This window comes from Hemiscyllium ocellatum, chromosome 14 (genome assembly GCF_020745735.1).
Source record: "Hemiscyllium ocellatum isolate sHemOce1 chromosome 14, sHemOce1.pat.X.cur, whole genome shotgun sequence".
NCBI classification, from domain to species: domain Eukaryota; kingdom Metazoa; phylum Chordata; class Chondrichthyes; order Orectolobiformes; family Hemiscylliidae; genus Hemiscyllium; species Hemiscyllium ocellatum.
In genome coordinates, this window is record NC_083414.1 from 58,283,792 (window position 1) to 58,296,498 (window position 12,707).

The 12,707-nt window shown below is 40.1% G+C and overlaps 1 protein-coding gene across 2 annotated transcripts in view; it reads right to left on the minus strand.

The window, feature by feature from the left end:
• Positions 1-8,644, minus strand: part of lmcd1 (LIM and cysteine-rich domains 1) — a 67,181-nt gene extending 58,537 nt beyond the window's left edge. Inside the window, exon 1 of one of the 2 annotated variants that reach the window (XM_060835727.1) lies at positions 8,339-8,644. In XM_060835727.1, the coding sequence (XP_060691710.1) occupies positions 8,339-8,365 (27 nt within the window). In that variant the 5' untranslated portion in view covers positions 8,366-8,644. Of the gene's footprint in view, positions 1-7,767; positions 8,026-8,338 lie in introns of those variants that run through there. The other variant, XM_060835729.1, reaches the window with a different exon arrangement.
• Positions 8,645-12,707: the final 4,063 nt, after the last annotated feature.

The window sequence follows — 12,707 nt, forward strand, 5'->3', positions numbered from 1 at the left end:
ATTCCATCCTTTCACCAAAACATGCATTTATGTAGCACCTTTAATGTGGTACAACACAAGGTGTTTTAGAGAGTTTTCATGCAAGGACAAATGACCAAAAGCCACAGTCATTTGAAACCACAGTTGCTAATGATGTAGCGAATGCAATCGGGGATTTCACAAGAAGCTAGGAGTGGAGGAACAGACAGCTTGGAAGGTTGTAGGGCTGACAAAGTAAAGTGAGGAATTTCAGTACAAGGACCAGGACTGTAAAAATTAGGCATTGTCAGGATGGCAATTGATTTCGATCAGGAAGTACAAGGCTAATAGTATGGCCAGAATTTGTTGCAAACTGGCGTATGGACAGAAGAATTTTGAATGAGCTCAAATTTACAGTCACAAGATAGGAACATTGTATATCCCCCACACAGCTTTACCAGGGTGTGCAGTGGGAAGCAGCAAGACCGTCAGCATCTGCAGAAAGGGACAGTTGAGTTACTATTTCGGTTTCATGCTCTTCTTCAAAATAAAAGACTGGTGGACCCCTGAATATAAAAATCAGAGACAGGAGGGGGCATATTAGACATGACCATAAGAGACCATGTGTCTCTTCATTTCTTAAACGTTAGTTTCGCTCTCTCTGGGCTATTATTTCTTTCGGCTTCCTTATTTTTCAGTTCTGAAAGGCCCACACCTGAAGCATGAACTTGTCTGATCTCGCCATAGGAGCTGATTGACAAGTTCCAGCATTTTCCATTGGTTTCAAATTTCCAGCAATGCGTCTTTTTAAGCCTCTATTAAATCTTTTACTGTGCTTGCCAATAGATAAATGCTATAAAGTATTAAAAATATTTAAGATATTCAATACTTAAGAAGCTTATTCCCAGACACAAAACAACTTTCTTCTCATTCAGTTCTCAGTTGTTTGTGGATGCAGGATGTCAGAGGACCCTGGTGTAATAGCATCTTCAGTAAGATGCCAGAATTATGGTTTCTAACTTGGGTTGTATGCACAGCTGTATAATGACTGCAAGAGTAACTTAACACTAATGACTGCAAGTTCCAACAGTGAGTTACTCAAGCCAAAACCAACTTCTTAATTTAATTAATAGAAATATTTAGGTCTTTTCTAGTACAAATTCAAACACCTTATATTGGCAGCATTCTCTTATGGTGCTAGCTTGCTATTTGATAAATCACACAGCTGTTGTATTATTAGAACCATTAGTTTTGGTTTAGTTGAAACCACATTGAAAAGGGAAATTGGATCAACATTTCTCTTCTATATGATCTCATAAACTTTGATTAAATGAAACTAAAATCTTTCCTTATCTGAATCATAGTTCAATACCCTCATCTCTTCTATATAACTGAAATGCCTGGCACCAGGGATTTGTTTTCTGCTTCAATACAATCTTGAGGGTAATAGCATTACCCCTACGATTAAGTGATTAAACTGCACAATATATTCCAGGTGGACTCTGACCAATCCCTAACAGGAACAATATAATCCCTTTTGATTTAGCTCTGCGACAGTGTAACCAGTACTTTAATGACCCTTTGCAATATAAATTTTATCATAGCGTGGAGTTATTATTTCATGGTTTTATCCTGTACAACTCTGGATCTCTTTCCAAGTAGCTTATTATAATGACTTTCCTTCCTTGATCCCTTAATTATTACTTTTTCACTGATCCACATGAACTACTTTTGCATTACAAGCTACAACTGTGTTCCTATGTTTGTTCAAGCTTGTCGCTATTTATTAAAAATAATTAAAAGTCAAAGACTGACCACTAGCAAGAATGGGATGCATGGCAAGTAGTGAAATAGTTTGATATAAATTGGCAAAGTCACTCAGAGACCAAGAGGGCAGCTGGTTCAGCAAGACATGTTATTTGATGACTGGATTAATTTGTATTGTTGGAGAGAGTGCTTGATCCATGTTCCAAACTGACATCTCACACCACAAACAGAAAATTAAATACTTTGATACAGTTCTAGCCATTCTGCAAGGAATGCCATGGTCAATGTTTCTCTTTCCCCTGGAATTCACCTATTTCTTCCAAGAATATTTATCATACCAATGATCTCTTTCAATTATCATCAAACTGTATTGACTTTTTGCTGATTATTGAATTCTGCTTTCATCAATATCTTAATAGATTGTGTTCTAAGTCCGATTCCTTTTGTAGTACAACTTTGCATATTGTTGCACCCGTAATAACAGTCAAATTAATGTCTTATTTCTTCTGTTTTTTTAAAAGCAGAGTTTCTCCACATTCCTGCAAGTCCAACAGCAGCTCATAATGGAAAAGGTGTGATCCGATTAAGGGTCCTGACCCAAAACATTAACATTCCTGTTCCTCCAATGCTGTCTGACCTGCTGTGACTTTCTAGCTCCACATTTTATCGACTTTGACTTCCAGCACCTGCAGTCCTTACTATCTCCAATGGAAAAGTTGTGATCTCCATCTTTATTCCCCTCTAATCATTAATCAATTCTCATCAATAGCACTAACACCAATACCAATGGGAACTCCAAACTCTCTTCCATTTGTAGTAGTCTGACAAAAATACTCATTTTCGCCTTCAACAACAAATTAATTTGCTTTAAGGTCTGATTCTATTCAATATTTGAAAAATTGCTCACATTGCCTCATACAGTCAGGATACAAGCAAAAAGGCACAACCTCATAGGCAACCCATAAGACCATAAGACATTGGAACATAAGTAGACCATTCAACTCATCAAGTTGGCTCTACCATGAAATGAGATCATACCTGATCTGATAATCCCCAACTCCACTTTCCTGCCTTTTCCCCACAACCCTTGATTGTCTTTCTGATTTAAAAAATCTGTTTATCCTTGTCTTGAAAATACTTAATGACCCAGTCTTAATAGGCCTCTGTGGTAAAGAATTCCACAGAATGGCTACACAGAGAAGAAATTCCTCTTCATCTCTGTCTTCATTGTGCAACCCTTTGGTCTGAGATTATGCTTTCTGGTTCGAGACTCTCCCACATGGGTGACTGTCTTTTCCGTTTCAATAAGGTTATCTATCGTTCTTCTTTATTCCAATGAGCACACGTGTCATCTATTCAACCTCCCCTCATAAGAGCCAGCCTTTAATAATTGGTATCAGCCAAGTGACCATTCTCTAGACTGCCTCCAATACCAGTATAGCTTTCATTAGATAAGGAGAATAAAACTGCTCCACAGTACTCTAGCTATGGTCTGACCAGTGCCTTATATAGTTTTAGCAAAACCTCTCTATTTTTATACTCTGCTCTCTTGGAAACAATGGTGAAAATTCCATCTCTTGCCCACTGAACCTGGATGCTAGCTTACTGTGATTGTTGGACAAGGACTCCCAAACCCCTCTTTTTCATACCTTCCTGCAGTCTCTACCATTTAAATAATATTTACCTCCTCTATTCCTCTTGCCAAAGTGCATAACCTCATTTTCCCCATATTGTATACTTGATTCATCCCAAATTCCTAATCATTCCTATAATGGCCTCTTAACTTGCTCCAAATGGTGGGCGGCACGGTGGCACAGTGGTTAGCATGGCTGCCTCACAGCACCAGAGAGCCGGGTTCAATTCCCAACTCAGGCGACTGACTATGTGGAGTTTGCACATTCTCCCTGTATCTGTGTGGGTTTCCTCTGGGTGCTCCAGTTTCCACCCACAGTCCAAAGATGTGCAGATCAGGGGAACTGGTCATGCTAAAATGCCGGTAGTGTTAGGAGAATGGGTTGGTGTGGACTTGTTGGGCTGAAGGGCCTGTTTCCACACTGTAAGTAATCTAATCAAATGTGCTATGCTGCAATACTCTTGCTTCATCACATTCAAATCATTACTTTTCTCACTACCTCTTCCTTAATTCATTTGTCCCTGTACCTCAAAACTGTAGATTTCTTTACTTTTCCCAGTCTAACCTTCCTACTCCAATCCCTTAACCTTGAGATTGACAGCAACCAATAACATATTCTTGGCAACCCTCACTTTTCTTTCCATCTTGAAATATAGACCTTGATTTATGCTTAATCAATTCAAAATAACAATGCCAAGATCCCTCACTTTTCTGAGCATTGGTTTATCCCTGGCCCTCCAAAACGAGAAATCTTTGAGAAGGAAAAGCCTGAATGATTCTGAAGATGCCTGCCTGTGGCCGACCCTTCAGCAAGATGGATGAACGCTGGCAAATTTCTGAACATTAGGAAAAAATACTCAAGTTACACAGTAGAAAGATGATCGACTCCACGTCCAGTGTACAGGCACAAATCTTCGGTCCTGCTGCATGTCTAAATCACAAACTACACCAGCAGCTAAACCCTGCTGGGTGACTGGCACACAAAGTGATGTAAAACTCAGTTTGGCCCCATCTCTCCTCAACACCTTTTCTTTTCTCCACCTCCAGACTGAAAGTCATAGATACCAATGTAACAAATAGGAAGTTCTATGTCATTAACTGCCCCAATGAGCAGAAAAGGAGAAAAAGTCAGCACACTCATGTCAGTTAGCCAGATTCCTAATAGACGGCATTCAGAGTGTTATTATTATCTCTGGGTACAAAGTTTACCTCTTGTACCAGTAATAATTAAACCAAGACAGAAAAAAACCATCAGATAAATGCCATAAATTCGAAGAAAAAGACTGCTGCAGAGAGACAAATCTGTTGTTTTATTCATAGGTTGTTATTAATGCAATAACAGATCAATAGAGTTCCCGTTGAGTTTCTGATTTCAGTGCTTTGTAATGAGTGGACTGATATGAATTCAGCAACATTCACCTAGTGACGAGTGTCACTCATTCATCACTACAAAGTGACAAAAGGAGGCTTTGATAATAATAGCTCGAGTTATGCAACCAAATGCTGGTGTAGAACACACATCTCTCCTGGGTCCTAACACCCTAAATATCAAAGTAATCACGTCAAATCAATGGAGGATCTCCACAACAGGTGCAGAGAGAAGGTTCTAGTGTGGGTCAAACTTCAACTGTGCTTTAGGCCTCAGTTACATCGTCAGCCACGGTCAGGCACTCGAAAGGCATGCAGAATGAATGCAATGTCATTCCAACGTTCACCATCAACATGCAATCCTGGCACATCCACTTTCACTGCTGTGTACATTGACAACCAGGAGCCTGCTCACTAGCACCAGGTCTAGAAGGAATGCTTCATGCTAAGGGCTCTTCAGCAACTGAAACAAATATCGCTGCCATGTCTGTGTTGGCCTTTCCATTACTCCCTATCTCACAGACTTTAGTACAGAGGGAAATGAAAACTTGTCAACATTCTTTAAATTCCATGCTCCAATCTGTTATAACTCAACTGTCATAACCAATTTTATTGATACTAGTATGGTCAGTGTTTCTCTAAACCATCCTGTCTGGACTCCAAAGCTCCAAAACCACCTCTTTATGTGATTTCCCTCTTCTCCCTCAATGTTAAAATCAAGATTTATTATATATCCTTTTCTCTAACTTATTTTTGACCAGGATCTTGATAGCTCTCACAATCTTTAGACTTTGAACTCAAACTGATCCTTAGTCACCCATTCGCTACTCTATTTTCACTTTCCAGAGCCATGATGCTGTCCTGTCATCTGCAAACTTACTGATCAAACTCTTACATTCTTGTGTAGTCATGTACAATTCAAACAGCAGAGGATCCAGCATCAACCTCTGCAGTGCACAACTGGACAGAGAGTTCCAGACACAAAATCAACCATCATTCAATGCCTCCCAAACTGAGCCAAATTTGGATCCAATCTGCCAAATTGCCCATGGATCCCCTGGATATTACTTTCCTAACTAGACTCCTATGCAAGACCGCATTAAAAGTTTTACTGAACTCCATGTAGATTATATCCACTGCAGTATCCTCATCCATATGTCCGGTCACCTCCTTGAAAAATTCAATCAAACTTTTCAGACATCATCTTACCTTGACAGTCTAAGTCACTGCAAGTGCATATCCAAATGCTTGGTAAATTTTAAAGTTAACATTTACAAAAATATCACATTTAACATCTTTAGATATCTTTTCATTTTTCCACTGTCTTTTTCCTTTCCCGAACTAATCTTTCTTTCTTTCTCAGTTTTTCATCCCATTCCTTAATTATCTTGAATTCATGCAACTCATTCCTTCCTTTATAAAGTTCACAGCTTGGTTGAGAAGTCGATTGCCCCATTCTCCCGACAGACCAGTTTCTCTCCCTGAACTGTAATATTCCAGTAAATAGCCATACAATACTTTATAAAGTTAAAAAGTTCAAAGGCAAATCTAAGTAACAGCAGATGCTGCGAAATGCACTGCCACTGCAAAATCAGCCTACAACTTACTAAAAACAAATCAATCACATGTGACTGCTGCAGGCATTGCGATAGAGTAATAACTAGAGCACTTCCACTTAGTAGGTCCCTGCTGGCTGTACATTTACTTTCCCACACACCATGTTTTAGCTTCAGATATTTGAGCATGAGTCTCTTGTAGCTTGAAAATAGTAAATGGGAATTGAACCATTCTGCCAACAGGCAGGTATTTCGACCCGAACTCCAGGCACTTTAGAAGCAAGTCATCTTCAACCCTGAGGAAGTGACAATGAGGAACTTGCTCGCGTTGTTGCAGTTTCTTCAATGCATTTACATAGGATCCAAAGTACAAATGTCAGTATGCAAATTTGCTCATGAACTCAGAATAATTTTAATGCTAGCAAAATTCCTGTACTTGGAGTAAATCCTTGTTTATCAAGTGGGTAAAACTTATGAAAAAGTATTTCTAGAAACAGTAATTCAGTAATTAAAGACCTTCTAATTTAGCATAGTATCAATTTTTATGACTTTCCAATGCTACAAACTATCTTGAGCTCTTCAGAAAATGCAATGAATTATTTCAAAATGCAACCCATTTCAAAATGGGTCGGTGGACACAGGAGCTGACAAGATCCAGTAAGCAACAAGTTAGTTTAACAAAAACAAAAGCAGAAAGGTCACTGGACCTGAAATGCTAACTCCGGCTACTCTGCTCAGATGATGCCAGACCTGCTGAGCTTTTCCAACAACTTCTGGGTTTTTTTCTTCTGATTTACCGCATCCACAGTTATTTTGTTTTTTTGTAAATTAGCTTAAAATCTGATTTAATCCATATCTTGAGGTGTTTATGACCACATGGTATAGAAGGTGGCAGAACTGGCTACTCATTTACAAATAATGCCTCACAGGCTTAAATCTCCATTTGAACTGGAGGGAGAGACAAGGTCTCGATTTAAATTATCATCTGGGGCACTGACATACTCCCTCGGCGCTACAGGATTCTAGAATCAAACAGCCAAGACCTAGACTGAAGAGAAAACCTCTCAGGCGAAAGGAGGTGGCCGTCCATTTAAACAAACCTGTACGATAATTGAAACAAAACACGCACATTTTTCAGCGTGAGAAGAATTGTTTCTTTTTAAAGAGGTGCGTATCCTCGACACAGAACTTTGGGGAATGTTCCTCCTGCTCGTCTGTCCTGAGTTATACCAAAGAGAGAGAGGGGAGAGGGGGTCACCTTGAGGGCACCTCCCAACTGTCTTACCCCTTGGGTCCACCACCCAGAGACAGAGTAAAGCAACATTGCTTTACAGTGCCTGTTTGCCTCTACTTTAAACGATTGTGTGAAAAGCACTTGCACCCCCTCAGTCAGTGAGACTGGGATGGTACAAAGAGATGCAGATTTACCACAGCGGTGCAGAGTAAACCTTTTGTTCCGTCCGCTGTTTGGGAGGAATGGGGTACCTTTTGGAAAATGCCAGGGTCTTCCGGCCGTTGTCACCACACCAGCTACAGCCCACTTCAGAAACCTGCCTTCGGCGCACACTTTTATTTTTGCTTTGGCGCTAGATTTCCTTCCATTCTCTCAACTGGGCGCCACACCTCACGGCAGGGGAAGGGGCTGCTACTCGACTCCAAAAGTTTCTCTTGAATGACCGGATTGGGAGTATCGCGCAGGGAACAAACAGGAGAAAGCAGCCTTGAATTCTGCCCATCGCTGGGATATTGAGAGTGTGGGAAAGGGGCTGCACTGGGGAGGCGCCGAGAGAGAACAATAAACTGCTCCCGGTCATTAGCATTAAAGGCAGAACCAACTCAGACGTGAACTGTAACTCTAAACATGAAGAGAGTTGTATTGTTTTATTTTACCTCTAGCACATTCTTTGCAAAAAATCCCTAATTGATTGGCGTTTGAAACACAAAATCCATTCAATCTGTTGCCCGCAAACGAGTGAATGTTATACCAAAAAAAAACCCTCACTTGGAAAAGCACAGTTTTTTTCCCCCTTACGGTGACCTGCTCATTCAGCCTTACCTTCTGCATCCCCGTGTGGAGATCCATCTCCTTCCGGACAGTGGATCGATCACTTGAGATGTCGTTTTTCTTGACCGGTTTCTCAAATTTAAAAAAAAGTTAAGTCCTGGGACTTTCAGTTTATATGTGTGTGTGTGTGTGTGCCACTTGCCGGCCGCACACTGCAAGTTGTACGCGGTGATAGTTTTATTTGAGAGGGACGGCAGGGCTTGGGAATATGCAGAGGCGAATCAGGATTAATGTGGGACCTGCTGCCCTGGGATTGAGGGGAAATGGGCTGGTGGAGGGAGCTGTATTTGTGTTGATTCCACTCACTCTGGGAACGCCTATTTCCCGCACATCTGACGTCAGGAGCTCTCCCGATCGATGTTTCTGAGCTAAACTGCTCGAATAATTCCAAAAAAAAACACGCTAAAGAACCGGGCAACTTTTTTTCCCCTCTTAAAAATAGCACCGATTCCTCCCATTCATTGTGCAACAATGCAGACGAAATATAAACAAGACGTAGAATGCGTGTTCTTTCTGAGTCAGCGAGGAAGACTCAAATTGTACAATCTCTGAGTTGCATTTAAATTCCAGTAAAGTGCTGCAATTAGTCATTCACTTCTCTACAACTGCACTTTAGACATTAGTGAAGGGTAAAGCAGTGCTTTTGTGGTTTAGACTTGTTACAAATTCTTCAGGCAGCTTATATCAGGAACGACAAGATTATGTTTCACTTTTATTTTAGGAAAGAACAAGGCAGCTTGATGAGCGTTGTTGATATTGTCTCCATGTGTTTCAACAAGACCTTTAACAAGGTTCCACACGGCAGACCCTTCACTCAGTTAAAAGTCCGCAGAGTCTAAGAGAAAGTGGCTGAGTAGGTTTTAATTTTGGCTCAGCAAAAGTCAATTTTTTTTTTAAATACTGGAAGATTGCTGCTTCCAGTGAAGTTCTGCAAGGTTTGGTTGTGTGTTGCTTGTGGTTTGTGACATAGTGTCATAGAGTCATACAGCACCGGAACAGACCCTTGGGTCCAATCAGTCCATACCAAACATAATCCCAAACTAAATTAGTCCCATCTGCCTGCTACTGGCCCATATCCCTCCAAATCGTTTCTATTAGTGTAACTATCCAAATGCTTTTATATGTTGTCATTGTACCCACGTCTACCACTTCCTCAGGAAGTATATTCCATTGGCAAACCACCCTGTATAAAAAAAAGACACTTGTTTCTTTTTAAAAATTTCTCTCTTCACACCTTAAAAATGTGCCCCCTCATCTTGAAATCCCTCATTTTAGGGAAAAGTCAACTATCATTAACTATCTATATGATAGATAGTTATATATATATGATCTATATGATATTGCAAATAATACCAAAAAGAGCCATATCGGTGAGTGAGGTAGATGGCTGTGGAATGGAGGAAGTTATCAATAGGCTGGACATGTGGGAAGAAAAGTGACAAATGGAATTCAACCCAGAGAAGTATGAAGGAAGGGCAAACAGGACAAGAACATTGGTGAGGCCTCTTGTGTGGTGTTCTGGTCGCTCTGTTACAGAAAGGATATTGTAAAACTGGAGTGGGTTCAGAAAAGATTTACCAGGGTATTGCCTGGAATGGAAGATTTGAGATATAAAAAATAGACTGGAAAGAGTGGAACTATTTTTCAGTGGAATGCAGGAGGTTGTTGGGTGACCTTATTGAGGTTTATAAAATCATGAGGGGCATAGATAAGGTGAAAGACAAGAGGGGTGGCACGGTGGCACAGTGGTTAGCTCTGCTGCCTCATAGCGCCAGAGACCCAGGTTCAATTCCCGCCTTAGGCAACTGTCTATGTGGAGTTTGCACATTCTCCCCGTGTCTGCATGGGTTTCCTCCGGGTGCTCTGGTTTCTTCCCACAGTCCAAAAATGTGCAGATTAGATGAATTGCCTGTAGTGTTAGGGTGTAGGGAAATGGGTCTGGGTGGGTTGCTCTTCGGAGGGTTGGTGTGGACTTGTTGGACTGAAGGGCCTGTTTCCACACTGTAGCGAATCTAATCTTTCCCCTTGGATGGGGGAGTTCTAATCTGGAGGCCATATAAGATGATTGCAGAAAGATTTACAAAGGACACGAGGGGCAATTTTTTTATACAGAAAGTGGTTCATGTGTGGAATGAACTGCCAGAGAAAATGGTAAATGCAGGTACGGTTACAACATTTAAAAGATATTTGGCTAAGTTCATGAAAAGATTTCGGGGGATATGGGCCAAGCACAGGCAGATGGGTTAGTTTAGTATGGACTGGTTGGAGTGAAAGGCCTGTTTCCATGTTGTAATACTCTAATAAACTGCAGGATTCTGAAATGTGTAGAGAGATAGAGACGCCTAGGAAAATATTCCTATTGAGGTCTAAGAGTACAATAGGAGGTAGACAATGCTGACAAGAAGACAAAGAAGATACAATGAAAACAGGCAGTTTAGACTCTTCTTGGGCTTGAACTGCTTAAATCACCTGTGAGACTACAGCTCGAATATTGTGTACACTTAATTACTAGAAGGATGTGATTACAGCATAAAGGCATCTGAGAAATTTATGATGACGTTGTTAGAAATTGATCTTTTAATCTGAGAAAAGAGTGGACAATCAGAATTGTTTTCTCTGCAGCAGAGAAGGCTGGTGAGAGATTTAATTGAGTTGTTTTAAATTATGAAGGTCTGAAATAGAGTGGACAGAAAATCTCTCATTCTTTAGCAAAGACGTCAATAATCATACAAACATATGAAATAGGAGCAGAATTAGACCATTCAGCCCCTCAAGCCTGTTCCACTATTCAGTAAGATCATAGAGGCATTGTCACAGAGTTACATAGCGTGGGTATAGACCCTTCATCATTGGCTGATTTGATTATAACATTGAATCTATATTCCTGCCTATCTATGACAATGTTTCATTCCTTTGCAAGAATCTATCTACTCTTATCTTGAAGAAGTTTATTCATCTCATTTCTATCATCTACTGAGGCAGAGTTCCAAAATCACAAAACCCTCTGAAAGAAAAAAAATGTCTTCAGCTCAGTCCAAAAAAGGAAAGCCCGAATTTTAAAACAATGTCCCCTAGATCTGGAGTCAACCACAAGAAGCAATATACTTTTCATATCCATCTTGTCAAGACCCTTCTAGATCTTATCCTTTCAATTAAGTCATTACACATTCTTCTAAACTCCAGTGGAAACAAACAACCCACTCATTCCAGGTATCAGTGCAGGAAACATCTTCTAAAACACCACCAATTCATTTACGATCTTTCATGAATAAGGAGGTCAATATTGCACATGGTATTTGAAATGTGATCTCACCAATAACCTGCATAAGAAGGGTCACTGGACTCGAAACATTAACTTTGTCTTCTTAGCACAGATGCTTCCAAACCTGTAAAGTTTCTCCAGCAATTTGTGTTTTTGTTTCATATTTCCAGCATTTGCAGGTAGTTATTTTATGAAAGTAAAGATGTTTTAATTCAATTATACAGGGCATTGGTGAGACCACAACTTAAATATTGTGTGCAGTTTTGATTTCCTTATTTATAAAAGGATGTAAATGAGTCAAAAGGTGTTTCAAAGTACATTTCCCAGATTAGTACCTGCAATGAGTGGATTGCTTTGTGAGAAGAGGTTGGACAGGGTGGCCCTGTTTTCGCTGGACTTTAGAACAGTGTGTAATAATCTGATGAAGGGTCACTAGGCTTGAAATGTTAACTCTGTTTTCTATCTACAGATGGCACCAGATCTGCTGAGTTTCTTCAGCAATTTCTGTTTTCGTTTCATCTTTAATTTTATGTTCAATTTCTCTTACAATAAAGATTAGCATCCCATTAGCTTTCTTGATTATATGTTATACCTGCTTATTAACATTTTGCGACTGACGCATTAGAACATTGAGATCCATTTGCACCTTAGAATTCTGCAGTCCTTCTCGGTTTGCTATTCCATTCTTCCTGTCAAAGTGAACAACTTCACATTTTCCCACGGCATGCAACATCTGCCAGATTTTTTATCTTATTCACTCAACCTATCCGCAAATTCCCCTTGGCATCTTCACAGCATAATTTCCTATGATCATTGTGTCATCTGCAAGTCAGGAGCCATAGACTCAGAATAATTGGTGGAAGGATTAGACTAGAGTGGAGGACGAATGTTTACAACCAGAGAATGGTCGAACATCCAGAACTTTTTGTTTTAAAGCATTGTAGAGGCAGACACTCTCATCACATTCAATTATTGGACAGGTACTTGAGGTGTTGTAACTTACAAAATTTTGGAGCTAGTCTTTGAAGGTGAAGTTAGATTGGATAGACTTTCTTGGGCCAGAATGAATACAATGGACCAAATGACCTTGCTATAAAT